Genomic DNA, 26,368 nt, shown 5'->3' with positions numbered 1-26,368 from the left:
CTGGAAGAAGCTGGCAACTGGGGGGGAGAGATAGCTCAGTGGTTTGAGCATTGACCTACTAAACCCAGGTTTGCAAGTTCAATCCTTGCAGGGGCCATTTTAGGGATCTGATGCAAAAATCTGTCTGGGGATTGGTCCTGCTTTGAGCAGGGGGTTGGACTAGATGACCTCTTGAGGTCCCTTCCAACCCTGATATTCTATGATATCTACCAATTGTACACTGCATGAAGGAGAGGAATTTGTTTTCCACTATACAGATGTAGAACTCAAAACCCTTTCCTCAACTTCCTTAAAGGGGACCAGAAAAAGCAGGGGCAGGAGCTCCCTGATGAGGGAACAGAGGAGCCCCAACCTCCACTTATTTGGCACTCTTACAGGATGCTTCCCTTCAAATCATTTTCCAATCCATTTTATTCAACAACTATATCCCTTCCGCACTGAGTACCTATCTTCCAGAAGTTTTATGTATGAAGTTGCAACACTATAACCTAACCCCCTGACTCTACTACAGACTAGCTATGGCAAAGGCAAAAAACCTAACCACCTCAGCCAATATGGCAGTGAGGGGAATAATTCCTTCTCAGCCCCTCAAGGGAAAGGGCAGAACATGTCCACAGCATGTCCTTTTGCCAAGTTCATGTCTGGGTGGGTGCTGCCAACCCGATCCTGGTAATGGAGTGCCTCTACAAGGCTGCATGGGATCTCCCCAGCGCGTCTAGTCAACAGGAAGAGCAATGCAGTAACCTTGTCCTAACCTGACCCCCAACTGTTTCCTGCCCAGTACATTTTCCATCTTCGTCCCACCTGCTCTAAGAGAGGCCTTACAGAGCAACACCGTTTTCTTTGGACCAAGACCCACTCGCATAAATGTTGCAGTAGGCACTTTTTTCTTTTTACCAACCAACTTGTATTAATTCTGGCTATTTTAATTTCCTTTTATTTTTCTCAGTTTCTTCACTTTCACCAACTAGTAGCAGATTTGTGAATTTAAATATGTCTGGGGAGTATATATCCAGGGAATATTGATTCAACCTTTCCTTTAAATCGATCATTTTGTGCATTGTTATGCAGTAATGCATTTACTACTGTTCACATTCACTGATGACAATGAGAAACCACCAGCTAGTAAATTCAATACCGAAAACTGAATCCTGAAAAACAAGCTAAGCTAGCCAGCTTTACATTGAACCATGATATCAGATGTCTTTCCCCTCCTTCCTGAAGTTTTAGATTCTAGCAAATCAAGCTTCCCAATAGTTCACAGCTCCATCCACAACCCTCTTTTCCACATGCAATGCCCCTTTTCCCCCTGTTAGCAACACCTCTTTCATCAATTACCTTTTTAAAAGGCAGAATATTCTAGAATTTTCTTATGGCTTCCTATCTGGCCTAACCTTGACGTTCTCATCACTCCTTTTTTAGTTTTTACATTTTAGAACACAGGCTGAAATGAATATTTACAATAATAAACTAGAGATTAAAGTTTCTAGTAACAAAACACTTTCAAATAGGTTATATGCATACAAGTACATGTGAGTGACACAAGATCAAGAATTCATGAAAAACACAATGATAGAACGCAATTAACACTGAAAAAAATAACTGGATTATTTTCTTTAAAAACCTGAGTTTTTCACAGCTCAAAATATAGCTAACACCTGAACAAGCAAAAATGATTGAAAAGTAAATAAAACAGTGGGTTTTTTTCACCTCCCTCTGACACTGTTGTCACAAGAATGCCAGTCTGATTGATTTTATTATTAGAGATGCATGACAATGTGAACCATGGTTCTGTTAACAAACCAACAGTCTGGATTCAGTAGATACTCACTCAACAGATGACAGCAATAATTCCTTTGACAACCCTGACCCAAATCATGGGATTGAGATAAAAGATAAAAATTCAGTTTCTTAATAGCACTCTCATCTGTCAGACCCTTAATTTAAGAAAGATCTCTTGGTTGGGATTTTGCAGAAACAATGGTCATAGAAATAAGAATTATCCTTTTTCAATCACTGCCATGGCACATTAATACAAGTTATGCTTAGAAGGAATCTTCTTCAAATACTGCTCTAGCTTTCTCCCCTTCTGCTTTAACTAGTCATTTGGAAATTATGGTAGCCTGTGGGACAAGGTGGTATCCATGTGCCCTTTCTTTATATTAGCTGTCTGCCAGATGAAGACTTGAACTATTACTGTGGAAAATCTATACCCTTCTTGTGCCTTGGTGGCAAAGTTCTTCACAAAAAGAATTTGACAGTAGGCTTGTAAGAATGGAGGCAGGAAACCTAAAGGAGCAAGGGTCAGAATCATATTTTTTTTCTTCAATTGAATTATTTAATTAAGATTTCATGTCTGTAAATTCATGTACAAATATAAATTTCTACCAAAGTATCAAACATCTACATTTGATAGCCAAAAAATGAAATCTGTGTAGACTCCTGAGGTAAAAGTGAATCATGCAGAGTTTGCAGCTCTCTTATCTGTCAGAGTGCCAGTATTAGATTCTTTGTCAAAATGATAAAGTAGTTATCTTCATCTTACATTGTATTTCTCAGCTCTGACTTTTTAAATACTAGAGGTGAGATATTACATAAGTTAGATATAAAATAAGACAGATGAGGCTATACTGAATATCTCAACAAAGAATGAAATTCCCTTGACTGCACTTTTTGGGTGTCCAGCTTATTTGACACTTTATTTTTTCCCCTAAACACAAAGGCTTAATGTATAAAATCTGGGGTGAAGGAAAAAAAGATTTGGGCATCCACCTCTCATATGAGCGAAGAAGTGGACTAGGACTAAGAAATTATTTCTGTAAATATGACCCATTATATGAGTTTCATTACGGGAGTACTGTTTTTCATTCTATAAAGAGAAAAATCAAATTGCAACTGGCCCTTGAATGTGTGCGGTAAGGAGCCTCCTCTATAATGGACTAATTCTGTTGTAGCACCTGAGTGCTCTTACATGGCAGGGACTGCTACCTGTAAATTGCCCTCCCTTGCTCCCCCCACCCCCAAAACAGAGAGGCTGAAGGCAGGAAGGAAACAGGACCACATCCCTGCTCCTCATCCAAATTAGCCAGGAGAGCTGGACTGTTGCAGAAGGGACTACACACTGTACCTATTTAATGAATTATGCAGGGAGCTCACTTCTCTTGCATGCTGAGGGGCTCTTTAGAGGCAGTGAGATTCTGCACTATTCTCTACACAGGGGGGTGGGGGTGTTTATAAGGCATAACTGAGCCCAGAATTAGCTCACCATTTAACATTCTTTGTCAAGTTTATTTCCTTATAGAACACTGCACAGAAACAGACCCCAGTAGTCACAGTATTTCCTTAAGCACACATGAGAGGGTGAACTGTTTTTGCTGATGCACATGGGACTGAATTGGGCTCCAGAGCTAAATGCACGAGTAGCTAAAGAGTGAGCTAAAGAGTCAAAACTTTATAGCTAGGGGGCTCTTACAACCCGTATTTTCTGTGGATTGCATAGAGGATGACCTCTAATACACACTTACCAACGGCAAACACATAACCAAAACTTTTCTACATTTGGTCTTATACCCCAAATACCTTAGAAAATACTCTACAAGGTACTGCGGGGATCTGAAACTCTGCTTACTAAATGACCATTAATGGCAGCATTAAACCTATGTATAAGCAGGGGGCATTTGTACTTTGCTCTTAATGCTGTTCTCAGACATACAGAGGATACTGTCCAAACTTCCTTCCTTTATGTGGTTTGCTTTTGCTGTTAACTTTACATAACATAAAATGCTGTTTCGGATTACTCCTGAGATTGGCTATCCTTAAGCTTTCTTCATACATTCTCCTTTGACTCTGCCTCTAGTTGACAGTTTTTACTTTTTAAATTCGTAATTTTTCTTTTTAAGGAGGAATAAATAAAAAAAGAAATATCTGGAATTATTTGACTTGCAGTATTTACAAACTCCAATGGCTTTGTAATGCTCCCTCCTCCCCTCCAAGTAGTGCTACGCATGCAGCAAAGATAATTGTTACTGTAACAGTGCAGTTGGAATCCACACTTCTGTACTGCAGCCTAGCACAAGGAAGAGAGTAATCTGATTTTTCAATGGTAAAACACTGACCACTCATTTTTCAAGAACTGGAAGAAGTGACAGTAAAGTACTAAGAGTCAACCTCAATAGCCAGTTAGACACCTCAGTACCATCTATTCACACATGAAAATGATTGCAAATGCTTTGTGGGCTTCAGTTACCTTTAATTTCAAACGCTAGGAAGACTCCTTAGATATTAATGGATGAAATGCAAAGAGCTCTTACTTCTGTACTTTCTGTCTGTAGGGAGTTAGGCAATGTTGAGGTTACAGAATGAGTGTACCAGCTCTTTACATGATATTCAGGATAAAATATGAAGTAGTTATAGCTTATAAAATAGAAACTGTAACACAACAAACCTGAATGCCCCACTCTGGCCTAGCTTTGAAGAGGGAGGGAGGGGCTTATATTTTAAAAACTATGTATTTTGCATGTTAGTTTCTTTAGAAAGGAGTATAAAGAAAATACATAGAAGGAATGATCAAACAGCACATCTTCAGTTAGAGTACATTTCAGTACTACGAAAAGTGATTATGTAAACAGCAGCTTATTGCTCAGTACACCTGTTCCTCATTTCTTCCAAGTCCTAATTAGTGACAAAAGTAAGTTCATACTACTTTGTTTTCCTGTCAGTGGAGCAAAGCCAATACAGCTGAGCGAGTAAGCGGGATTCTATTCTGAATTTATGTATCACCAACAGAATTGTTAATATTCCATTTAATGACTATTACACATGGTGTGTGAGCTGGAGAAAATTCAAATACTAGACCGTGTTTTTTAGGGCTATAGTTAGGGAAAAAGCCAAACTCCTTTTTTTCTGCTTGTAAATTATTATGCAACAAAATAAATACAACCTCACAAAGCTATTTGTACAAAGCCTTTTTTCCAGAGCAGAACTTGAGTATCATGCATTTGCCCTCCAGGCGCAGATTTTGGCAGATGCCTAAAAAAATATTTAGTCCTTCTGAATGGGTGACTAAGCAGTATTGATGTGCACCTATTATCATACATTCTATTTTTATTGTGTGTAAAACTTGATGCCACAGAACGTAAAATAAGTCAGTCACTTAAGGCCTCCAGTTTTCCAGAAAACATTCATTTGGTACCAATTTAGGCATAAGTGTTTTGCCCAGTTACTGTTTCTTCACTCTTATAAAAAGTGTTCAAGAATTTAAGAAGGAATCCAATATACCGGTAATTAAAAATACTAATGTTTTAGGTCACTCTTTTCATTAAGGGTATATTTATAAAGGGTTAATAAATGATTAATAGATGCTTTTAATAAATGGTTAATCAACTAGTAGAATCCAACTAGTCAATAGATTACTTATAACTATTGGCTTCCTTGTTAAAGTTAAATTCAAATTATATCAGTTATTATTGTATTCTCCTTTTACCTGGAATTTACCAAAAATACGCTATAATTTCTGACATAGCATTTATGTACACACTGTTTTTCATCTAAAGGCACCTTACCAAATCTTTATATGTCCTGTCTGAAAACAGAGGAACTGCAGCCTTTCTGTTAATTTTCATTTTGACTATACAACCATTTATCAGTACTCTTTAGTTTTGGTTTTTATTTTGTTTAAAATTTCCCAGGAATGTATCAGTGTTTATCACAAAAAAAAATTAAAACGTTAAAAATCTGTAAAAACTGAAAGCAAAGGGCCCTTGATATCTGAAACTCACAGGTTGCAGTGGCCTCTGTAGTCATGGTGATGGTCTTGATAACATGGCTCTGCGCCACCATGATGTAGCAGCAATGAGCCAGGTTTAGGAGTTCCATCACTTCCAAAATTTGGGTGAAGAAATATATAGGTAAAATCTCAATAATGTTTTTTTTAAAGCCAGGAATTTTTCAGGAAAAAAGAAAAAAAAAAGCAGCAAAAATAAAAAATAAATGGCTTTAAACTTATATCTTTAAACTTTAAACTTATATCTCAAACAGTTAATGTTTTTTCTTCACTCTCACCTATCTTTGGTGCTGTCCTTTTGAGATCCTCAAATTCTCCTGCAACATATTTTGTTCTAAGATATTTCCTCAGTGGCATTTGGTGCAAACATTTTACCGGTACTATGTCTGGGGCAAGCTCTTCTAGTTGGTCATAGATTTCCGCAGTCTAATCACAAGTTACAGTGGTGCAACCAAGATAATAGGCATGGTTTGGTTTACCGGGGCACTATGCTCTTCTTTCAAAATCTAGTCAAAATTGCTTACTTCCAAATGTTGCACCATTTGTGTTTTTTTATTCCGAAATTGGGTGTCTCTCTATGGCCAAAGACTATTATTAAGTCTTTTGTAAGTGCAGCTTGAAGCAATTGGACTCGTAGCACAGGCTTTGTGAACCATAAAGAAACCTATCATTTAGTGCTTCATTTCAGAATTGTTTTAACTAAAATATCCCTGCCAATCTATTTAACTTCACCACGTACTTGCCAAGCATTTAATTATTTAGTTAATTTTTCCAGTGCAGTTTTTATGCGGTAAAATAAAGTTTGTTCTGGGAACATTAACATTTCCCTTAATTTCTTCTTCAGCTGTTTTTTTATGGTGATGTTATGTCTGTCAAATACTCAGTCTTTCCCTCTTTATTACAGTTAACAATAATTACATTTTTCTCATGTGGCAGTCTCTCAAGCTATGAAATAATGTTCAATCATAAACAAAGTTCTTTTTATTTTCATGAAAATGAAGAGTGTTCAGCTGTACCAAACAAAGGCATGTTAGCCAATACTTTAGCAGTACTTCAGCATTCTAACCAATTTTTCACATAGAGAAGAGATCTGCTATGGGTTTTCTTTTCTTTTGCTCTTTGTCTAGGAACAAACGGTAAATAAATTAACCAGTCCTAATAATGTCCATGTCATTATCAAGAATTCGTGTTGGATATTACAGTCTGACACAGTAGCATCTTGCACTTTTCTCTTTTCCTAACTTTTAAATGTAGACTTTCAAGGAGAGGTACAGATCAAAATAGCAGTCAAACCAGCTTTTTGATAGCTCTGTATTATATCAGAACGTGGAGACAGTTATGGTAATGAACAGACTAATTAAATACTACTGATCAGAACAGTGACTGTAACATGTCATTTAAAAACAAAAAAACACAACTGTTTCCCAATCTTTTTTTAGCCTATAGGAAAACAGAAACTCTCACAAAGATTCCCAGAAGCGGCTACAATATCCCAGGTGTGGCTGAACCTGAGATGTATACAGAAGCACTAAATGTCTGTTCTGAACATCCAGAACAAAAATCAAGATTTTTTTTTGTAATTATATTGCACTGCGCATTCACATCTAGATTACTGTTCAGTATTATCTAGAGATTTTTTCCAACATTATTGCTCTCCAGGTTTTTTTTCTTCCATGTGAATATCTATGTTTTCGGTTTTATTCTTCCTCAAAATGTACTAGCTTGTGTTTTTTCATGTTGAAAATCATGTGCTATTTTCTACCCATATTTCTAAACTCACGTGGTACCTTTGTATTATAATATTTCTGACCAATATCACTAGTAAATTTTCTTAAGTTCTTTGCACCATCTTCTAATTAATCAATTAAGCTATTAAAATTTTTTTCTAATGCTATTCAAAACTTCTCCTTATATCACTTTTGTTGTTGTCTTTAGCCTGTTTTCCTATCCAAGCCATTTGAATTAGTTGTGAGGGGAAGATTTCATGATGTACTGTAGTATCAGATGCTTTACTAATATTTTCTAATCGATTTATTTAGTTGAATTAAGCTCATCTGGCAAGATTATTTCTTCATAAATTCATACAGCCTACCATTCACAGTCCATTAGTTTTTAGATGTTTAGTGGTGGTGTTTTTTATCTCAGCCGCTTCCCTCTTAATATTTGTTCCATTATTGCACTAGATTCAGAAGTAACATATACCATTTGGTAACTCCTACAATTTGATTTGTTTTCAGAAGGTTGATTCCATATTTAATTATTTTTCAATCTTCTGGCAGTTGATCAGTTCTCCATAATTTTTCAAAAATAGCTGTCAGTGGTTCAGTAAGTTCACTGGCTAATTCTTTTAAATTCTGGTATGCATTACACTTCAATTTCCTGACATTTGCCTTCTAGAAATCTAATACCCTTTTACTGCTATGCACTTCATTCCCGTTCCTTGCGATGGTGCATTCAAGAAATTTGTGGACACTGGTACCTTATCTGTTTATGTGGGGTCCATCAAATCCTTTATCAGAATGGATTGTTGAGAAGGTTGTTGAAAGATAATTTTGATATTACCTGGACTCTTCACACTTCTTTCACCCTTTCACTTTGGCTTTAGTCCTTTCTAGATCTTATTGACTAATCATGACCTCTTAATGATGGAGTATGGTCATAAGGTAATGCTTATTCTCTTAAATGTGTCAGCAGCCTTTGAAAACACTGACCATGAAGTTTTAATAGCTTGCTTTCAGAACCTCAGTGGGTAGATGGTACTGGTTGAAGGATTCAATTTCTTCCTTCACCATACATGCCAGTACGGTGTTCATATTTTCCAAATGTCTGACTGAGGCTGGATTTGGATGACAGAATGCTGATTGAAGTCAAATCCTGGCAAGACAGAGGTATTACTAGAGGATAAAAATCAGTAATGAAATACAAGTGGAAAATGAAAGATGACTAAGGCTTATGAAATTTGGACAAAGTACAAGCACCAGCCTCACATGACAGAGTCAGGCCGAGATTTTAAAAATTGGTTATCAGAAACTCCTAAATTTATATTTAGGCATCTAAATAAGTAGTCAGATTTTCAAAAGTGCTGAACACCCATCAACCCTCTGTGAAGTTAGAGCTCAAGCAAATACAGCCAGAGTTACCTGAATGTGTTATAGTCCTGCTGGAGGGAAGGATGAGGGGAGCATAAGAAGGCAGCCATGATTTTAACATTGAATGTAATGATCCAGATCATCAGCTGGTGTAAATTAGCACAGCTCCACTGACTCAGGGTTTGAACCAGTGTACCGGATTTTCAGGCCCCAGCCTCCACTTATGCATGAATAGCTCTGCATATGCACACCTATGTATCCATTTGGGGCTGTAACACCGTATTTGCAAGTCATAGAGTCTCAGATTTGCGTGTGCAGGTGCCAGGTTTTACATGGTTAAGTTCTATTCAATCACATAAGATATTTCAAACTTACACGTGGGTGATACTGTATAGTATATGCACATGCAAAAGGACCTGTATGCACAAACAGAAGCCAGGTTAAGGCCCCAATGAAAATCAGGCCCATTACATCTACTGTAATGATAAAAATATATTCTCCCCTTTGATGTATGCATGTAATTCATAAATGATATTCAATGCCAGTGCAAAATTAGCATATTAAAATTGAAATGTGTTTATTGCTTCTTACTATGTACATTTCACTGTGCGCATTATGGCTGTTCAACCTTTCACAACACATTTTAGTGAACACCAGAACCACAACCACCTGGCACTGCTGGTTCTTGTTATTTAACAGTAACTTCCAAATTAATTACATCATGAGATCTTCATTTGGAGAAACAGATTATGACAGTTTTCACTAAACTACTATTAGTGCATGAAAAAGATGTAAACATACCTAAAGGAAAATGGGACCACCATTGTATAAATTGCTTTTGCCAGTAATTGCCTTGCAGGCACATTTTAAAATAACTTGGAAGCTGACAGCAGTAAATTTTATTGTGATAACTGAAAACTATATTATTACTCAAGATGATGAAGTACAGAGGTGGGGTGAAGGGAGGAGAGATGGAAGAGAAAAGGCAATTGTTAATTTTTTTAGACTATGCCAAAGCAAATGCAAATTCCTAGTTTTGATGTATATTTTGAGTACCCGAAACAAGGCTTTTAATCAATGTATTATACATCAAATTGATAATGTTAACTTCGGATTATTCAAATGTATGAAATATTCATAGAGAACTGTCCAAAGTTTTACATTTCCCTGACTTTTTTCTCTATTAATTATCATGCCTGGAAGCTTTTTAGTAAAAGCAGCAGCCATCAGCCTGACTGAACCAGACAAGCTAGCAAGGCCCAATTATACTGGCACTCTCTGGCACTTTGATGTACTGGAAACGAAAAGAGATAGGGGCAAATTGTATAGCACATTATGTTAATGACTTGATTTAATCCAGCCACTAAACTTTATGTAGCCTGTTAAAAAAGATGCTAACACTAATTACGCCACTTTGGAAAGGAAAGAAGGGGACAAGCATTTCATACAGACAAAGTGAAGCTCATAAATGTTGTAAATGAAATGAAACAAAATGAAGTAATCTATGATTAATTATACATCAGACATGAAGAAAAGAGAAAGAAGCAAGTAGTACAGCTAAGCACTGGAAAATCTGTTAAGATTCTTTTTATGATCAACATATCTAAGAAAAAAACATGAACTGTCTGATTTGCAACATGCAAAAAAGAAATAGTATGATCTTAAATGGCTTAAACAGTGTGGCATGCAGTTCAGATTCACAGTATAATTAGCATGATCTGTAAAAATCAGAAGTTTTATTTACAGTGTTTTAATGATTGCAGGATATTTATCTCAGACATAAAAGTAAGGTACTGATTTTTTATTTAAAAAATCAGTTCAATCTAAGTTTTATAAATTGTATTCTTTGAATTAACTAAGTTTTCAGATACAGGAACTCATTTTTCTCCTAATTTTGAATTCTATGCTCCAGGCCACCAACACCAACCTTATTTCAAAACTATTGATGTAATACTTAGAAACTTCTAGGTTCTTCAGTAATCTTATCTATCTTCTTGCACATTTGCTTTGTTTCCTGATGAACAGATCAATAGGGAAAGGAAGATGCTAATGATCCATAAACTAATCTTTCGAAAACAGAAAATCATTTATGATTGTGCTTAAATCATTCTGATAAAATAAACTGCAGTACAACTCTAAATTTGAACATCAACTGCATCATTGTTTGGCTTAATGATGATGGGTAATTTCCTGTTTAGTTCAGACTGTTACAGATTAAAGAATGTTATGGCATTCACTATGTAATTAAATATAATGCAGTTCCACCTATTAAAATTACTTAGGTATCTCTCTCTAATTCAGATATGTGGTAGCACTTCTGAACCTCTGTGGAAAGTGATGAATAGAGGTGCAGCCAATCATGCATGAAACATTGCTTAATGTAACTGGTTACATTATAGGATGTTGCTCATGCTTTACTGAGATAGCGTCTGACCACAAATCAGACTATTATTGACCATTGTAGATAATCGCATTTTGGAATGTTAAAAAGCCAAGGTCACTCAGCCCAAGTAGGTTATAAGAGTGTGATATCACGCAAATAACCCTCTCAGACACAACAGGAAAAAATCACTCAAGTACTTATTATATAGACAGTTAGAAATCTTACAGTCAATTTTTTTTCAAGGAACTAACTTCTTTACTTTATAAAGACTCAACTTCAGGTCTATTCAGCTAAATTAAAGTCTTTATTCTCCATGTCTTTAGGAGACACTTACCACATTTTTAGTAAAGAAAATGTACAGAACCAAGTTTTCCAAACTTGTTCTATGCTGTGTGTGGGTAATTATGTGCAAGCCATTTTTATGATCTCTTGTGCATACAAACAACAGTAGAAACTACTCATGAAACTCTCCTTTGCATGCTAAAGTCAAGGGAATGCTCTTTTCACATGTGTCTATTCTATCATTTATACAAATGCACAAAACGGTACATGAACAAAGTTGCACCGTGAAAACAGAGATTGTGAAAAAGCTTCTTTGGAAAAATGGCTGTTAGTGCTGCAGTTAGAAGAAAGATGGGGAAGGATAAGAAAAGTGATCTGTGAGCATTTCAGCTGATTAAAAATTAATCATCAGTTTAATGTGTTGTCAACATTTTAAAGTCAATGGAAGTGAGGCAAGGGGCTGGTAAGGACAGGGTGGGTATTGTGGAGGTCATGACAATGGAAATTACTCCTCTTGAACAGTGAGCATGGTGTCTGCCAGAGAGAGAGAACTGGTGCTTTCTGTGTAAATAAGACAATCACTGGCAGGTTTTCTGCATGAAGTGCAGGATGAAGAAGAGAATAACAAGAGAGAAAGTTTCTTGGGGATTCAGGTTTCATACACAATTACTCTCTGGGGCAAGCAATTAATGCGTGAGTTCTGTTTTAACTCAAAGTGGCACCAGACTCTAGCTGCACTTTCCTTTTGCACAGTTTAACAAACAATAAATGAAAATTCCCCACAATAATATAAATCATAAATGGTAGCTCCTCTGTTTTCACAGAGATACCTTTCATGGTTTCAGGTCAGCCCAACACAGTATTCTTTCAAGGTGTTGAGTCTAAATAGCCTGAGCTGTATTTAATTAGCTTACAGATGGTAGTGCCTCCATAAACTGCCTCTGAACTCTGGATCGAAATTAATCCCTGCAATCATAGGAATTATTCTGATTCAGCGGAGCCTCCTTTTAGGGACACCACCAGTGTGGCAGGTCTTCTGTGTCCCCAATAGGGGTACCAAGATGTGTGTATACTGTCACATACATATATCAAAACACAAAAAAGTTATGCGAAAAGATTATTATTAAGGTAGCAAAATCAAGCCCTCAAAAGTTAGGAAATGTCAGAGGTGCCCGTGCAACCTGAATTCAGCTCCCTTATACAGTCACTCCTCACTTAAAGTCGTCCTGCATAACGTTGTTTTGGTGTTACATTGCTGATTAATTAGGGAACATACTCATTTAAAGTTGTGCAATACTCCACTCTTATGTTGTTTGGCTGCCTGCTTTTTCCACAGCTGGCAACCACCCTATGCCCCTCCCCCAAGCATCTCCTGCCCACTGGCAGACCCCGTGGATCAGTGCCTTCCCCCTCCTCCCACGCCGCCTGCCACTGGCAATCAGCTGGCTTGTGGTGTGTTGGAGGCAGGAGGGAAGGGGGGAGGAACGAGGACTCGGCGAGCAGGCTTCCCCTCTCTCTCGAAAGCCACAAGCCAACTGATTGCCCTGGGCAGGAGGTGAGGGGGAGGAAGAGGGAGCTTGTGCCAAGTCCTGGCTCCCCCCACCCCCATCCCCTGTCTCCTGCCGGCAGCAATCAGCTGGCTTGCGGCGTTTTGGAGGCAGGAGCAAGGACTCAGTGCACAGGCTCCCCCTCCCTCCCAAATGCGGCAACCCAGCTGATTGCCTCAAGCAGGAGGGAGGGGGGAGGAGCAAGGACTCGGCAAGCCTCCCCACTTCCTCCCAAATGAAGCAATCAGCTGGCTTGCGGCGTTTAGAAGAGGGAGAGGGAGGGGGGAGGAGCCAGGACGCCCCCCGCCCCTGGTGCTTGCAGAGTGGGGGAAGCTGCCCTTGAACTTAAGCCCCCCATTTGCATTAATACTTGCAGGGAAATTGGATTCGCTTAACATCGTTTCACTCAATGTCGCATTTTTCAGGAACATAACTACAGCTTTAAGTGAGGAGTTACTGTACATATGCATTGTGATACAGTCTTTTATTATATGATCACACATCATTTTTCCCCTCCAAAGACCCCCGCCTCATTCATTGCACAGAATGGATGGTGCTCATTCAATAGACAGCTATTCAATATTTTGTTTCTTCCTCATTATTCAAACCCTGCTCTGAAGCCAGAACTATTAATTTCCTGATGGGCTTTTCTGTGGTGCTCATCACTACAGAATCTTAATGCTCCAGAAGGATTATTTTTACATCTCTGTTATATGTGGGTGTATTATTCCAATTTTATAGAATGGAATGGAAGTACAGATATATTAAGTTCCAAAGTATCCACTAATTTTGGGTGTCCAATTTGAGACACTTAGGACTTGATTTTTCAGAATACTTAGCATTATGTACCATTTTACAATACATGTCCAAAACAGATCTCATTGCCTGCAGGTGCTGCTGTATGTGCTCACTACTTCTGCAAATCAGACTGCAGGACATCAAGGCAGGCACTCAGAAAACGAGGAACAAAATTAGTAATCAACTATGAAAATTTTAGTGCGACTTGACTGGCATCACACCACACAGAATTCTGTGGCAGAGGCAGGGATACACTCCAATTGTCCAGAGGCAGCATTCAATAACCATGAGACCAACCTCTCATCCTTCACCACCCTGCCTCTTTCACTCCACACTTTCCAACTTCTGCAACGAATGAAGCAAGGTTCTTACAGAAAACAGCCTCTTGCACTACACACACACCACCCTAATTCATCCCCAGAGCAGGTCCATCCTGTTCACTGAAGGAGGCCGGGGTCTTTGTATGTCATCATGTAATTAAAGACCGCAACATAATGCATACACAAGGGGCCTGAATTAATGCAACTTTAATTCTGGTATTTTCTAGCTTCTGAGTGCTTAACTTTGCAACATTAACAATGTCCTCCCAACACAGTGTGTGTGTGTAATTTCCCAGGTTTTCAAAAAAAGCAAACTGAAAAATTCCATCATGTGGCATCACACTGAGACCCTCACGGTCGTCATAATGGTACATCCACCACACAGACCTCTGCCACTTCAACCAATGGCATAAATAATAGTTGTAGTAGGTTGTAATCCTGCATGTGGGCCAGCACGAGACAAGATGGAACACTTTACCAGTTGCTTTTACAGATATTTCTTGACAGCAGACGAATGGTGAGACTCAGGAATCTTGGATTCCATTCCAGATGCAGGAGAGGTGTTCTCTAGTGGGCATAGACTCTTCTGCCCATTTCCCCGAAGTGTGACCCCTTCTGCCTGGTCTTCTCCAACCTGTGCTTGTCCCAGTCTTGTTTTTCTCCCACCCCAGCTCCTCATCCCAGTCACATTCTCTTATGGAACTAGTCCCAATCTCCACTCCTCAGGCTTCTCATGCTAGTTCCAATCTCTTTCATAGAGCCATTCCCAGGTTCCACTCCCCCCCAATCTCTTAGCTTCTTGTCCCCAGCACTTTGCCCAGCAAGTCCCAGTTCCAAGTTCTCCACCCTGTCTGTCTCTCTTCCCCATGGCCTCCAGTTACATCCCACTGTTCACGCTCCCCATCCCACTTACTTTCAGTCCCAATCTCCTGCCCTGGATCCCATGTCCAATCTCAGAGCTCTCTTCTTCCCCGCCCCCCAAAGATCCTAGTCTCTTTGTCCTGTCAATCCCTGTTCTCTCATTTTGCTCCAGCTCCTAATCAGATCGGTCTCCTCTCCCCTAATTTCTCTGACCCACTAGATCTCAGTCCAACTCTCCTTGCCCAGTCAGTACATGTTTTCCCTCCCATCAAAACTCACTGTCCCAGTTTGCCTCTCCACAAATCAGCCTCCAGTTCCAATGTGCCCACCCCAGAGGGTCGTTATCCCAATCCACTACTCCTCTTACTTCCTACTGACCTAACTCTTAAGAGTTGAGGATCAATCAGACCCTTAATTATTAAAAATAATTTGTCTACAGAAGATTAGACGTAAGTATTAAAATTGGAAAAAAGTTAAAATTAAAGTGCTTAACAAAACACAGCAGTCACACATCGATAACATTAAATGCAGAATTTCTAACAAGATTTATGCTTCTCAGTAGATTAGACTAGCACTAGCACAAATATTTTAGTAGCAAGAATTGTAAGTATTAATGTTCTCATAAATTCTAATTACAAACATATTCTATTCTTGTAAAGCAGATATATTACAGAAATACCTTAACACAAGCATCCACTGCTAAAATTGTTTACAAATAACTTTTATTCTATAGAACAAGTTACTGGTATCACAGAGCAGGCACCATAAAATTAATTAATGCATTATATTTTAACCACACAAGACATTTAAATATTATTGTTAAGATTTTGGTAGTAGTGTTTTAATCAGCAAGTGGTTATAATTTGAGATGGAACTTACACTGAAAATAGCCTCTCCACCTCTTGAAACATTAAAGACCAGTTATCTATAAGCCTTGTTGTAATTTGGTAATAGCATGATTGTTGAAGAACAGAACTTCTAGGATTTATACAGATCCTAACATCTTCAGTTATTAGATTAACATGTAAAAATTAATTACATTTCTTTACTAATTACTAAAAGAAGACTGTAATTTTTAGAAGAGTCTAATCTAGTAACACTTACACTTCTAAAACTGCTGTTCCTTAAAATTCAGATTAACTGAAATCTGATTCCAAAAATTATCAAAGCCCGTTCCGGCACTTCTGCAGAACTCCTTTTGACTGAAAATGGGATTCCTCCAGATCAGTGGTGTGCAACTTGTGGCCCACAGCTCGTCAGGGTATTCTGCTGGCAGGCCACAAGACAGTTTGTTTACACGGGTTCTCTGTTCCCGGCCAATGGGAGCTGCAGGAAGCGGTGCAGGGACATGCTTCCCAAGCAAGAAAATTGGACTGGACACAAAGGATATCGGCATATAATTTGCATATTTGTTTATGCTTACAAACGTGTACCTGCACACGTATTACATAGTCAGATCTGAAATTGTCTGACCTGAGGCCCAAGTTTTGAAGATTACTGAAAAGTTACAGCTTAATTTATGTATATAGAAAACCTCTATTTGCATGCATAATCAGGTCATTAGGCTAAGTTACCTGATGTGCATGCACAAGTTCCCTATTTCAGCTTGAAAACAGGTACACATACAAACTGAAGGCTCTTTGAAAATCTAGCCCTTGATATCTCACTGCTGATATTAGAAGAAGACGCATTTAAAATATGTTTTTCTTAGATTTACATAATGTCCCAAACAGAAGCATTTAATTGCCATAAATATACTGACTGACCTGTTTAATATTCTTGGACACTGGGCTAGGAACAATACAGTCATCACTGTCAGTTATTATTGATTCCATGGCATCAGTTGCGTGTCTATTATCTTGATCTGCTGGGGGGGAAAAAAAACAGTTAAGTTCTGTATTTGTAGTCCATTTGAGATTTGTTGAGAAACCTAGGAGCATAATATTAGTTTTTCTAATAAATATAGTTTGAGAGAGTCATGCAAATCTTTTATCATTTGCAGACCATGACACAGGCAAATCAATGACTATTAAATGGTCTAGAAATTCACATTATTTTTCTTCTGATCTGCTAAAAACACTAATGGCTATGATGGTGGAAACAGAGATATAATCATATCGAAACTCCTGTGGTAAACAACAGTGTAAACAAAGATTAGTTTAAGACAGGAATTAGGGCTGTCAAATTTTTTAAAAAATTAATCACAGTTATAATTACACAGTTAAACAATAACAGAATACCAATTTACATTTATTATAAATATTTTTGGATGTTTTTCAACATTTTCAAAATATATTGATTTTAATTACAATGCAGAATACAAAATATGAAGTGTTCACTTTTTTTATTACAAATATTTGCACTGCAAAAAAGATAAACAATCTACAAGTTGAAGCATGAAGGGGCACACTAATGTTTAGCGTATCTGGCATGTAAATACCTTGCAACACCGGCTACAATAGTGTCAAGCAAAGACCTGTTCTCACTTTCAGGTGACATTGTAAATCAGAAGCAGGCACCAGCATCTCCCATAAACGTAAACAAACATGTTTCTCTTAGTGATTGGCTGAACAAAAAGTAGGACTCAGTGGACTTGTAGGCTCTTAAGTTTTACATTGTTTTGTTTTTCAGTGCAGTTACGTAAAAAAATAATTCTACATTTGTAAGTTGCACTTTCACAATAAAGAGATTGCATTTGTATGAAGTGAATTGAAAAATATTATTTCTTTTATCTTTTTTACAGTGCAAATATTTGTAATAAAAGTAATATAAAGTGACCACTGTACACTTTGTATTCTGTGTTGTAACTGAAATCGATATATTTGAAATTGTAGAAAAACATCCAAAAATATTTATAATAAATGTATATTGGTATTCTATTATTAACAGTGCAATTACAACTGTGATTAACTTTTTAAATCAAGTTAATTTGTTTTGATTGAACTGCTTGAGTTAACTGTGATTAATTGACAGCCCCTAAAAGGAATATTGATTTAATCTGTGGATTTCCACTGTTTAGGTTTCAGCAGCTTGCACATAAATGACTACATTGCAAAATAATTTCTCAGAAACAGGTTAAGGTTGGATTCAGGCAGACACTTCTACAAAGCTTTCAACTCAGTTTTGCTGGAATAAAAAAAATTATAAATAAAACAAAAAGCAAAGGGGGTTAACTCTTGATTTTTGCATTCCTAATGACAATAGAAGGCCTAACAAGAAGCTATAAACAATTCGATGTAAAAATCTAGTATCCTGTTCCCGCCCTTATTTAGTAGACAAGGACTCAGTTCGATTCCCTGACACTAAGCCTAAAACAAGAGCTAGAACAGGATGACTTGGCTTTTGTAGTCTGTATATAAATCTGCCGCTAACAACTTGAAGTCACAGATGTGATAAGATGTACTGTCCTCTCAGAGATGATCTTTGATATTACTGTTGGCTATTATCTGCAGACAAAATAAGAACACTTTTTAAAATATTCTTTAGAACGTCACTCTTCTGAAGGGAGAATATAAAGGCATTTAAAACAGAAGCCAGGTTTCCTTTAATATTTTATGAAACTAGGTCAAACACCAAATTTTTGCATTCAATTACTATATAACTTCCAGTTGGGCTAAGAATAACACCAACAAACCCAACCAAGTACAGCCATGAGGAACACCAGAATATAATTTCTGTTGTGAACCTTCTTATAATGAGGTAGCTCCCACTGTTAACAACAAATGCCTAAAATGGAAAGAGTGGTAGCTTTATTAATTAAATAGATTCATTTATAATTTATAAAAATGAAAGTTACCTTCTGGTTCCAGTTCCTCCGTTATTTCCGTTTCATCTCCAGAAGTAGTCGAGCTCTGGTCAGCCAATTGACCCTCAGATAGCTGAGAGAGGTCATCTTTTTCCTGCTGAATTTCTCCAGAAGTTTCCTTTACTTTATCAACTGCCACTCTTTCCTGTATAACCTCAAATAAGTAGGTATATTTATAGGCATTCTGTGGTATTTATAACACCTACTAGAATAGGAAAAGCTACTGAGACTTAAAACTTGAAGAGTTATGGCTCGTATGCATTATATATGTGACCTATTAGTAACCATATAGCTTAAACAGGACAGAGAGCAATGAAAAGCTCATCAATTATCAACTGCAATAACAAATATCTGACAGAGTAAAAAGGACAAATTCATAACAATTTACATTTTCTAAAGATATAATTCATAAAATCTCTTAGCATCTGTCAACATAAATTCAGCCTCTGAAGGTCTCAAAACATTTAACTCATATTTTAAACCATTTATTTTTAGAAAAATTATTATTCCGATGGTATTTTTATAACCCTGATTAGCCTTTCTGCACTGCATTAGTTTTCATGAACTGCAAAAAGCAATAAAAAAGAGCCAGTTTAAAAATTATATATTTAATGCGTCAAAAATCTAGGGTAAGAGAAGCCTTTAGTTTATAATTTATTCTAAAGTTCTCTTTCCCCCTGCTTTCAGATCCACTGAAATCATAGAACATGGTACCTTTTCCAATATGTACTAAATCTGGGATATCACACCCACCAATTCTGCTGGAGTAAGTTTTATCTACTGTATAGTGAGCCCAGTAAGGTTTGTTACCAGATCATTTTCTTTCTGGGTCTGATTTCTCTCCCAAGTCAGACATTTGACCTGCACCTGTCCTCCTACAGTACTGGAGGCATGGGGCTCCAAGGCTTCCCATAACCATTCTATTCTTGGATCAGGTGAGTCCCTCCACTCTAGACCACTGCAGCCTAACAAAGGAACTTTAAAAAGCCACTGAGGACTCTTCCACCAATTCAACAATTCTCTTCTGGTATGACGCTGGCTTTAGGCCCTCCATTGGAAAAGGAGACATGTCAGAGCTGGGACACTGTGCTCCAGACAATCCTTGGCCAGTGGAGCATTCTTTATGAAAAACAGTGGCAATGGCAGAGCTCCCTTTTTGCAGCTCACGAGATGATCTCCTAACAGATGGAACTCCTTGTAGTCTTTGGCTCATTCTATTTGGCCTGCTCTGCCTTGAACGGAGAAAGAGGAACAAACAGAAAAAGTGCAGCCAGGAAAACAAAACCCCTTTAAATGTGTCCCCCTGAGGTGAACAGGGGGAATTAGCTTGCTTATTTGCCTTCAAAATAAGCTTTAAACAGAGGAGTATGAATGTAAAATCAGGAGCACTGAACCACTGTTCTGTTAGTTCACCAGACTGATAATCTGTCAGGAGCACTGTTTCTGCCACAGCCACTGCTGGCAGTAAGAGAGATGTAATCTAAACGTCTTGGATTGGGAAGGAAGGTCAGGTGCCAGAAATGAATATCCTTGCACAGGTTTGCAAAACTATTTAATTATCCTTATTTTCCTCTGGGGAATGGAGAAAGGTAAAGTCTCCAGTTTAGTGCAATGACAAATGTGACTTCATTAGTGTAATACACTGGACAGGTGAACTAAAAGATGGTTATCCATCATTTCAAGAGATATAAAAGAAAAGAAAGGGTAGATTTAAAATAAATTATGTATTTAATACTTTTCTTACCCTTGGTATTTTACATATTCAGCATATATTCCACAGATGGAATTTTTTTGCTGTTATCTAGTGATCATCTTTAAAGGGAAGGAGGAGATGCATTTAATTCAAGTGTTAAAAGCATAAGGAATTATTAGGAATATTACTAGCTTAGTAGTGGTTGAGAGAAAATAATGTCAGTCACTGAATCACTTATATTCCAATGCATTTAATGAAATTTCCTCCATCCAAATACTGATCCAGGCTTAGCCTGTTAGATGTATTTCCGCCCCACCCCCCTTCTATTCCCTCTGCATGTACAGTTGGAAGGCTACATACCGTGTAAAGAAGCAGTAAATCGGACAGCAGCCCATAATGGGAGCACTATGCATGTTCCTTCCATGAACGCTAATCCTTTTTGGCACTGTACTTTCAATTCTTTAATATATAACATGACATGTCTTGTACACCTGTATAAAACCATTTACTAAAACATTCATTTGACCTGCCTGACAAAACAGGTAATTTTTTTCTCTTAGATTCTTATCTTGTATTTCCTAGTTACTTAGCAGTTGATGAACACACAGCACTTGGATGATAATGTTGATACCAACTTCATTCCTGACCACTTAGTCAATTTCTCTACTATAGTTATTCATCGAGAGAACCAATTAAAATTCTAATTACCAAACAATTAGGATATCACTGTATTACAGTTTTACCCTTAGCGCATGACTAAACAAATCTGATATTGAATTTTCTGATACAGCTATCAACATATAAAGCGAATTCAAGTGCAAATTGGTATATGACATCATAAAACTTGAACCACCTCATACCTCTGGAACATTTGAAACAGTGGGTGTATCAGCCTTAATTTTCTGTGAAATTTCTTCATTGTCTTCATCAGCAATAGGGCTCTAAGGTATTGGCACACAATAAGGAGACATATTTAACTGATATTACAAAACGAGCACATAAAAGGCTGAAAAAGCTGGGCTGAAAGTCTAACAAGCCTCCTTTTTGCAGCGGCAATTGTTTATATTGTCAAAATGGTCACATGAATATCTAAGAACCAGAGTGTATCATAACCAGACAAAGTAAATAGACTACTAAGAGTTAAGTTTATTTCTAACCCATTTGTGTTTCTGATTTTCTTAAACTACTACAATGCTGCAATGTCTGGGCTACAATCCATACAAAAAGCTGTTTTGATTCTTTTTATTTAATTAATGGAAACTTCTACTAATATTACTTTTGCCAGCAATTTAGGTCATTTGGACAGCAAAGCAGGGCTTTTCAAAGAATGGAGTTGAGCACCTAAATCCTACTGAATTTCAATAGGGTTTGAGCACCTAACTCCCTTTAAAAATTCCAACCTAATGCATCAAATTATACTTGAAAACAATGTACACAGACTCCAAATGGCAAAAAATATGTATACAAATATTTGTGGGGATAAATTAGGAAGGGCTGGGGGAATGGCCCTGGTGAATAAATTTGGTCCCAAAATATGTTTATATTACTTATATAAGTCTAATGTGACTAAAGTTACATTTAAGTGGAAGGCTTACATATTTGATATAAACACTTACACTTCCTACTTTCATTTTTCAGATTCAGGCTTTTGAAAAAGTTTGATTCTATCAGTGTTGAATTTGATTTTCTATTGTGAACTTACAATAGACTACTTTAGTTTGTACTTATGCTCTTTGGTATTTATTACTGTTCAAAACAAAGTTTACTCTGACTAAAATTTAACTGACAGTAGGAAGAGTTGTAGATCAACACTGTTTTTAATATGATTAATTAAGGTTATCAAATGCATTTAGGAACAGAAGAAAGTAACTGTATATAGCCCAAATATAATTAACACACCATATTAACAAATAATAAACTACACTTAACACTCATTTCAGGATATTTTACAACTGATGTTAGAGACTCCATTTTAGTTAACTGGCTTCAGCTGATTAAAATAGTAATTATTGGTACTATAATTTGTTTAAATTATTGCATGAGTACATTTTCAATACATAAACTCTTAAGAAAATACTTAAACCTCACTGGAATCTGTAGTATGCTGACATCCATAAAAGAGACTTTCTTGTCTGCTAGAGCAGTACGCTGTCTTGGTTTGGGCTTTGGTGCCTAGGGTAAATCAATATAATTAAAAAAGGTGTTTGCCACAATGTGGTACTGGCCCTTTAAGAACAAAGAGGCCAGAGCACCCATGACTCATAAGCTGCTTCCTAATTAGCACCTGGACCACAGAAATGAGGAAGAAACAGAGTGGAGGAGTCAGTCAGGAAAAGGGCAGGTGAGAGTTGCCTGGGAGCAAGCGATCTGTAAGTGAGAGCTTCCAGACACCACAAGACTCTAGCAGGACCCTGGAGAAAGCTGTAGGTGGCTAATAGAGGAAGGCTGAAAGCAGGAGAACAACAAGAGGGACTTGCTGGCTGACCACTCCAGCCACACAGCAAGCGCCAAAAGCCTGGAAAGAGCTGAAAGCCAAAGAGGCAGGCATGCCTGTTCTGCCATAGCCTACTACCTCAAAATTTGGCCTCTGAGTGTCTTTTTTCCTCTCATGTTCTCCCGATGTCTGTATTTCCATCAGTTCCTTTTCCAGGAACTTCTAAGTAACAGGTAGAAACACAGTGGAAGCTAGCAACGTTTGGAAAATTAATGAACAAGACTGAAATATTTCCCTGTAAAATCTGATTGAGGATTTGGAATTTACTTATTTTAAAAACAAAAAGGTAAATAATTTGAAATGTCTACAAAATGGTTCTATCTAAAAAGGTTAGTGTTTGCTTTGTCTCTCCTATACAATTGTCTATGTGTACAGAAGACTTTTAAAAGCTTCAAGAGTGACAACATGGAGGCTTTTTCTTCCTGCAGAAATCCAACCGGTGGTTGTATGAAGTATTTCTACTAGTCTCTATTAAATGCACTGTATTGTAAGGATTAATCCCACTTGGCAAGGTTGGACAAGGATGACCTACTGTAATAGGTCTTTTCTATCTCTAACTTCTTTGAATTTGTTAGATTACTTACTGTCATTGATGAAGTAAAAGAAGGGGTCAGGGTTAGAGTCGGCACTTCCTCCTTCACTGGTAATTTAGTTGCCATTGATTTTTCATTTTGGATGTAACTCACTAGGTCTGCTGCCACTGCTGATCCACTTGGAGGTAGATAGGCAAACCTCCATTTTAGTTCAATGTTGATGGTACCAGAAGAATGTCCTTCAGAATCTGTTAATTCAAATGTACCTGAAAGGAGAGTGCAAAACCCAGCTAGCTATACAGCTATCATGCCAAGTGAAACAACATGTAATGCAAGAATTATAGAGGAACAGCATTCAGTTTCTTGAGCTCCCTTGAGAACCACATCCAAGACAGGCTTTAGAATATTAATTCCAAGCAAAAGGATGCTTCCTGTAATTTCAGGTCTCACATGGAGAGTATTTTAAAGCAAAGAATTTTGAGGGAAGGCCATAACTACAAGAGGGAAAAAAGTAGTGCAAAGCAGGCAAAACAGGCAAAGTGCAGTGTAGGTGCCACTCTTGCCTCATAGGGCAGGGGTTCTCAAACACAATATAGCAATAAGATTTCTTATATGCGTGAGGCTGTTCCTAGTATTTCCCTCTAGGTCAGGGGTTCTCAAACAGGAGGTCGGGACTCCTCAAGGGGAGTCACTCTGAGACTTCTGCAGCAGTCAGGGGCAGGGGAGGAAAAACTCAGTGGTTTGAGCATTGGCCTGCTAAACCCAGGGTTGAGAGTTTAATCCTTGAGGAGGCCATTTGGAGAATTGGGACAAAAAAAAAATCTGTCTGGGGATTGGTCCTGCTTTGAGCAGGGGTTGGACTAGATGACCTCCTGAGGTCCCTTCCAACCCTAATAGTCTATGATGACCCAAGGGCCACCAAAGCAGCTGGCCTGGGTGCCAGCTGCTCAGGCAGCCCTGAGTACAGGCACACCAGCCACTGCTGGAGCGACTCCACAACCAGCTGCTTGGGTGGCCCTGCAGTCAGCCGCACCAGTGCTGCTGGAACAGCCCAGGGGCCAGGCGCACCAGCCACTACTCAGGCGGCCCCGGGCAACTGGCCTGAGGGTATAGTAAGCTGGCCCTGGCGACCACCCCACCTGGCCCCAGAGACTGCTTGAGCAGCAGTGCTGGGGTTGGCTGGAGCAGCTGCTGCTCAGCGGCCCCCAGCAGCTTGGGCTGCTGGCCTCAGTGGCCCCCGGCAACAGTCCTGGAGGTAGCTGGAGCTGGACAAAAACTTTAAAATAAGATTATGAAGCAGCTCTGAAAGTCCACTGCCCAGCAGACCTGGGAAATGTTTTCCTATTTTAAATACACATTAGAAACATTTTTCCCTAACTGAAACCACCACATATAATTTTCTCTTCAATACATAATAGAATTACATTTTTAGAGTCTCAGCATGGATCTCTGCAAATGATTTCATTAAGTTATTTTCCAGTGGTGCATTAAGGAGCCATAATTATCTACTGTCAATAAATAAGTTTTCTAAAAATATAAGCTATACATATAAACTGGCAGCCTAAAGTACATAAACTACAGCACCAATTAAGTGCAGCTAAGTATAAGATTAATAACAGATACGCTAAATGTTTTTCTTTGACAGCATTATTTTAAAAACAAAACAAAAAAGAAAAGTAGCAATACCTTTCACTTAGCTTTCAGTTTACCAGATAATTCAAAACTTCACAAGCAGTGTTTTAATATTTCAACATATTCCTGCTATATGCCCCAATCCCGCAGTCAGAAATATATAAGAGCAAGTGTCCATCTGTGAGGATCCGATTGCAGGAGCATGGGCTCAGCTGATACAGTATTTGGACATATGTCTTAGAAGTGACATCTTAATAGATGTGCAAAATATTGCTCTACCTCTATAAAATGAAGCCTCATCATAAATATCTTGACTCCCCGCCCCCAAGTCAAATTTATATTTGTTGATTTATGTTAGTTTTAGTTTGTTAATTTTTTTCACATTTATTATCTGTCTGCTACACAGCATGGGTTCAAATAACCTTCCTGTTTTCTTTTCTCTATGGCTGAAAGATGACAAAGAGTTTCTTATGTTAATGTCCTGATTGATTTTTAAGTGCACTTCAGTTGAAATGATTAAAGGACAATCCTGAGAAAACGAAGTCAAAGGATGGAAGGTAACCATGGAAGAAATTAGCATGCTGTTACTAAAAAAATGAAGAAAGATCACTGGAAAAAGAGAGAACAACTACAAAATGCTTTCTAGTATAAGGTTATTAGTGGCACTAAGCATTTAAAAAGAATGCCATGAAAGTAGATCTTCAAAATATCCAGAGAACCTTTTTAATCACATAGATGCATTCAGGAGGATTTCCAAAATTTCTTTTAAGAAAACTCATTTAATCTATATTTGTTCTCTATGTACTTTGCAGAGGTCCTGTTACATTTTAATAAAGCAGCAAGGTAGGAAATCTAATAGTTAGTTTAGCACTTTCCAAGTGATGTTAACACTAACAATGCTTTATAACCACACTAAATACAAATGCCAATGATGTGATGTCAGAGAAATACATCAGACTGACAACTCAGCCAATCCAGATAGATATCTGACAGTCAAATCTATGGGGTGAACTGTAATGAAATAAGAAGTGATGGAATAGATAAGACGGAGTCTGTCTGGGTAAAAATCACGCTGGGTAAAAAAGCTACTAGAGCTTCCCCTGAGATAGTGCTTGGGGTGTGCTACAGACCGCCGGGATCTGATTTGGA

The 26,368-nt window shown here is 37.8% G+C and overlaps 1 protein-coding gene across 1 annotated transcript in view; it reads right to left on the bottom strand.

Moving 5' to 3' along the window:
• The window catches only part of RPGRIP1L (RPGRIP1 like), a 120,633-nt gene that overhangs the window by 27,271 nt on the left and 66,994 nt on the right, over positions 1 to 26,368 (bottom strand). The window contains exons 18-23 of the mRNA XM_032805384.2: positions 23,639 to 23,853; positions 23,133 to 23,216; positions 22,649 to 22,732; positions 21,421 to 21,501; positions 18,859 to 19,012; positions 16,829 to 16,929 (exon numbers count right to left, since the gene is read on the bottom strand). Coding sequence (XP_032661275.1) covers positions 16,829 to 16,929; positions 18,859 to 19,012; positions 21,421 to 21,501; positions 22,649 to 22,732; positions 23,133 to 23,216; positions 23,639 to 23,853 — 719 coding nt within the window. The remainder of the gene's footprint in view (positions 1 to 16,828; positions 16,930 to 18,858; positions 19,013 to 21,420; positions 21,502 to 22,648; positions 22,733 to 23,132; positions 23,217 to 23,638; positions 23,854 to 26,368) is intronic.

This window comes from Chelonoidis abingdonii, chromosome 19 (assembly GCF_003597395.2).
Source record: "Chelonoidis abingdonii isolate Lonesome George chromosome 19, CheloAbing_2.0, whole genome shotgun sequence".
NCBI classification, from domain to species: Eukaryota; Metazoa; Chordata; order Testudines; family Testudinidae; genus Chelonoidis; species Chelonoidis abingdonii.
This window is presented reverse-complemented; position numbering and strand designations above follow the sequence as displayed.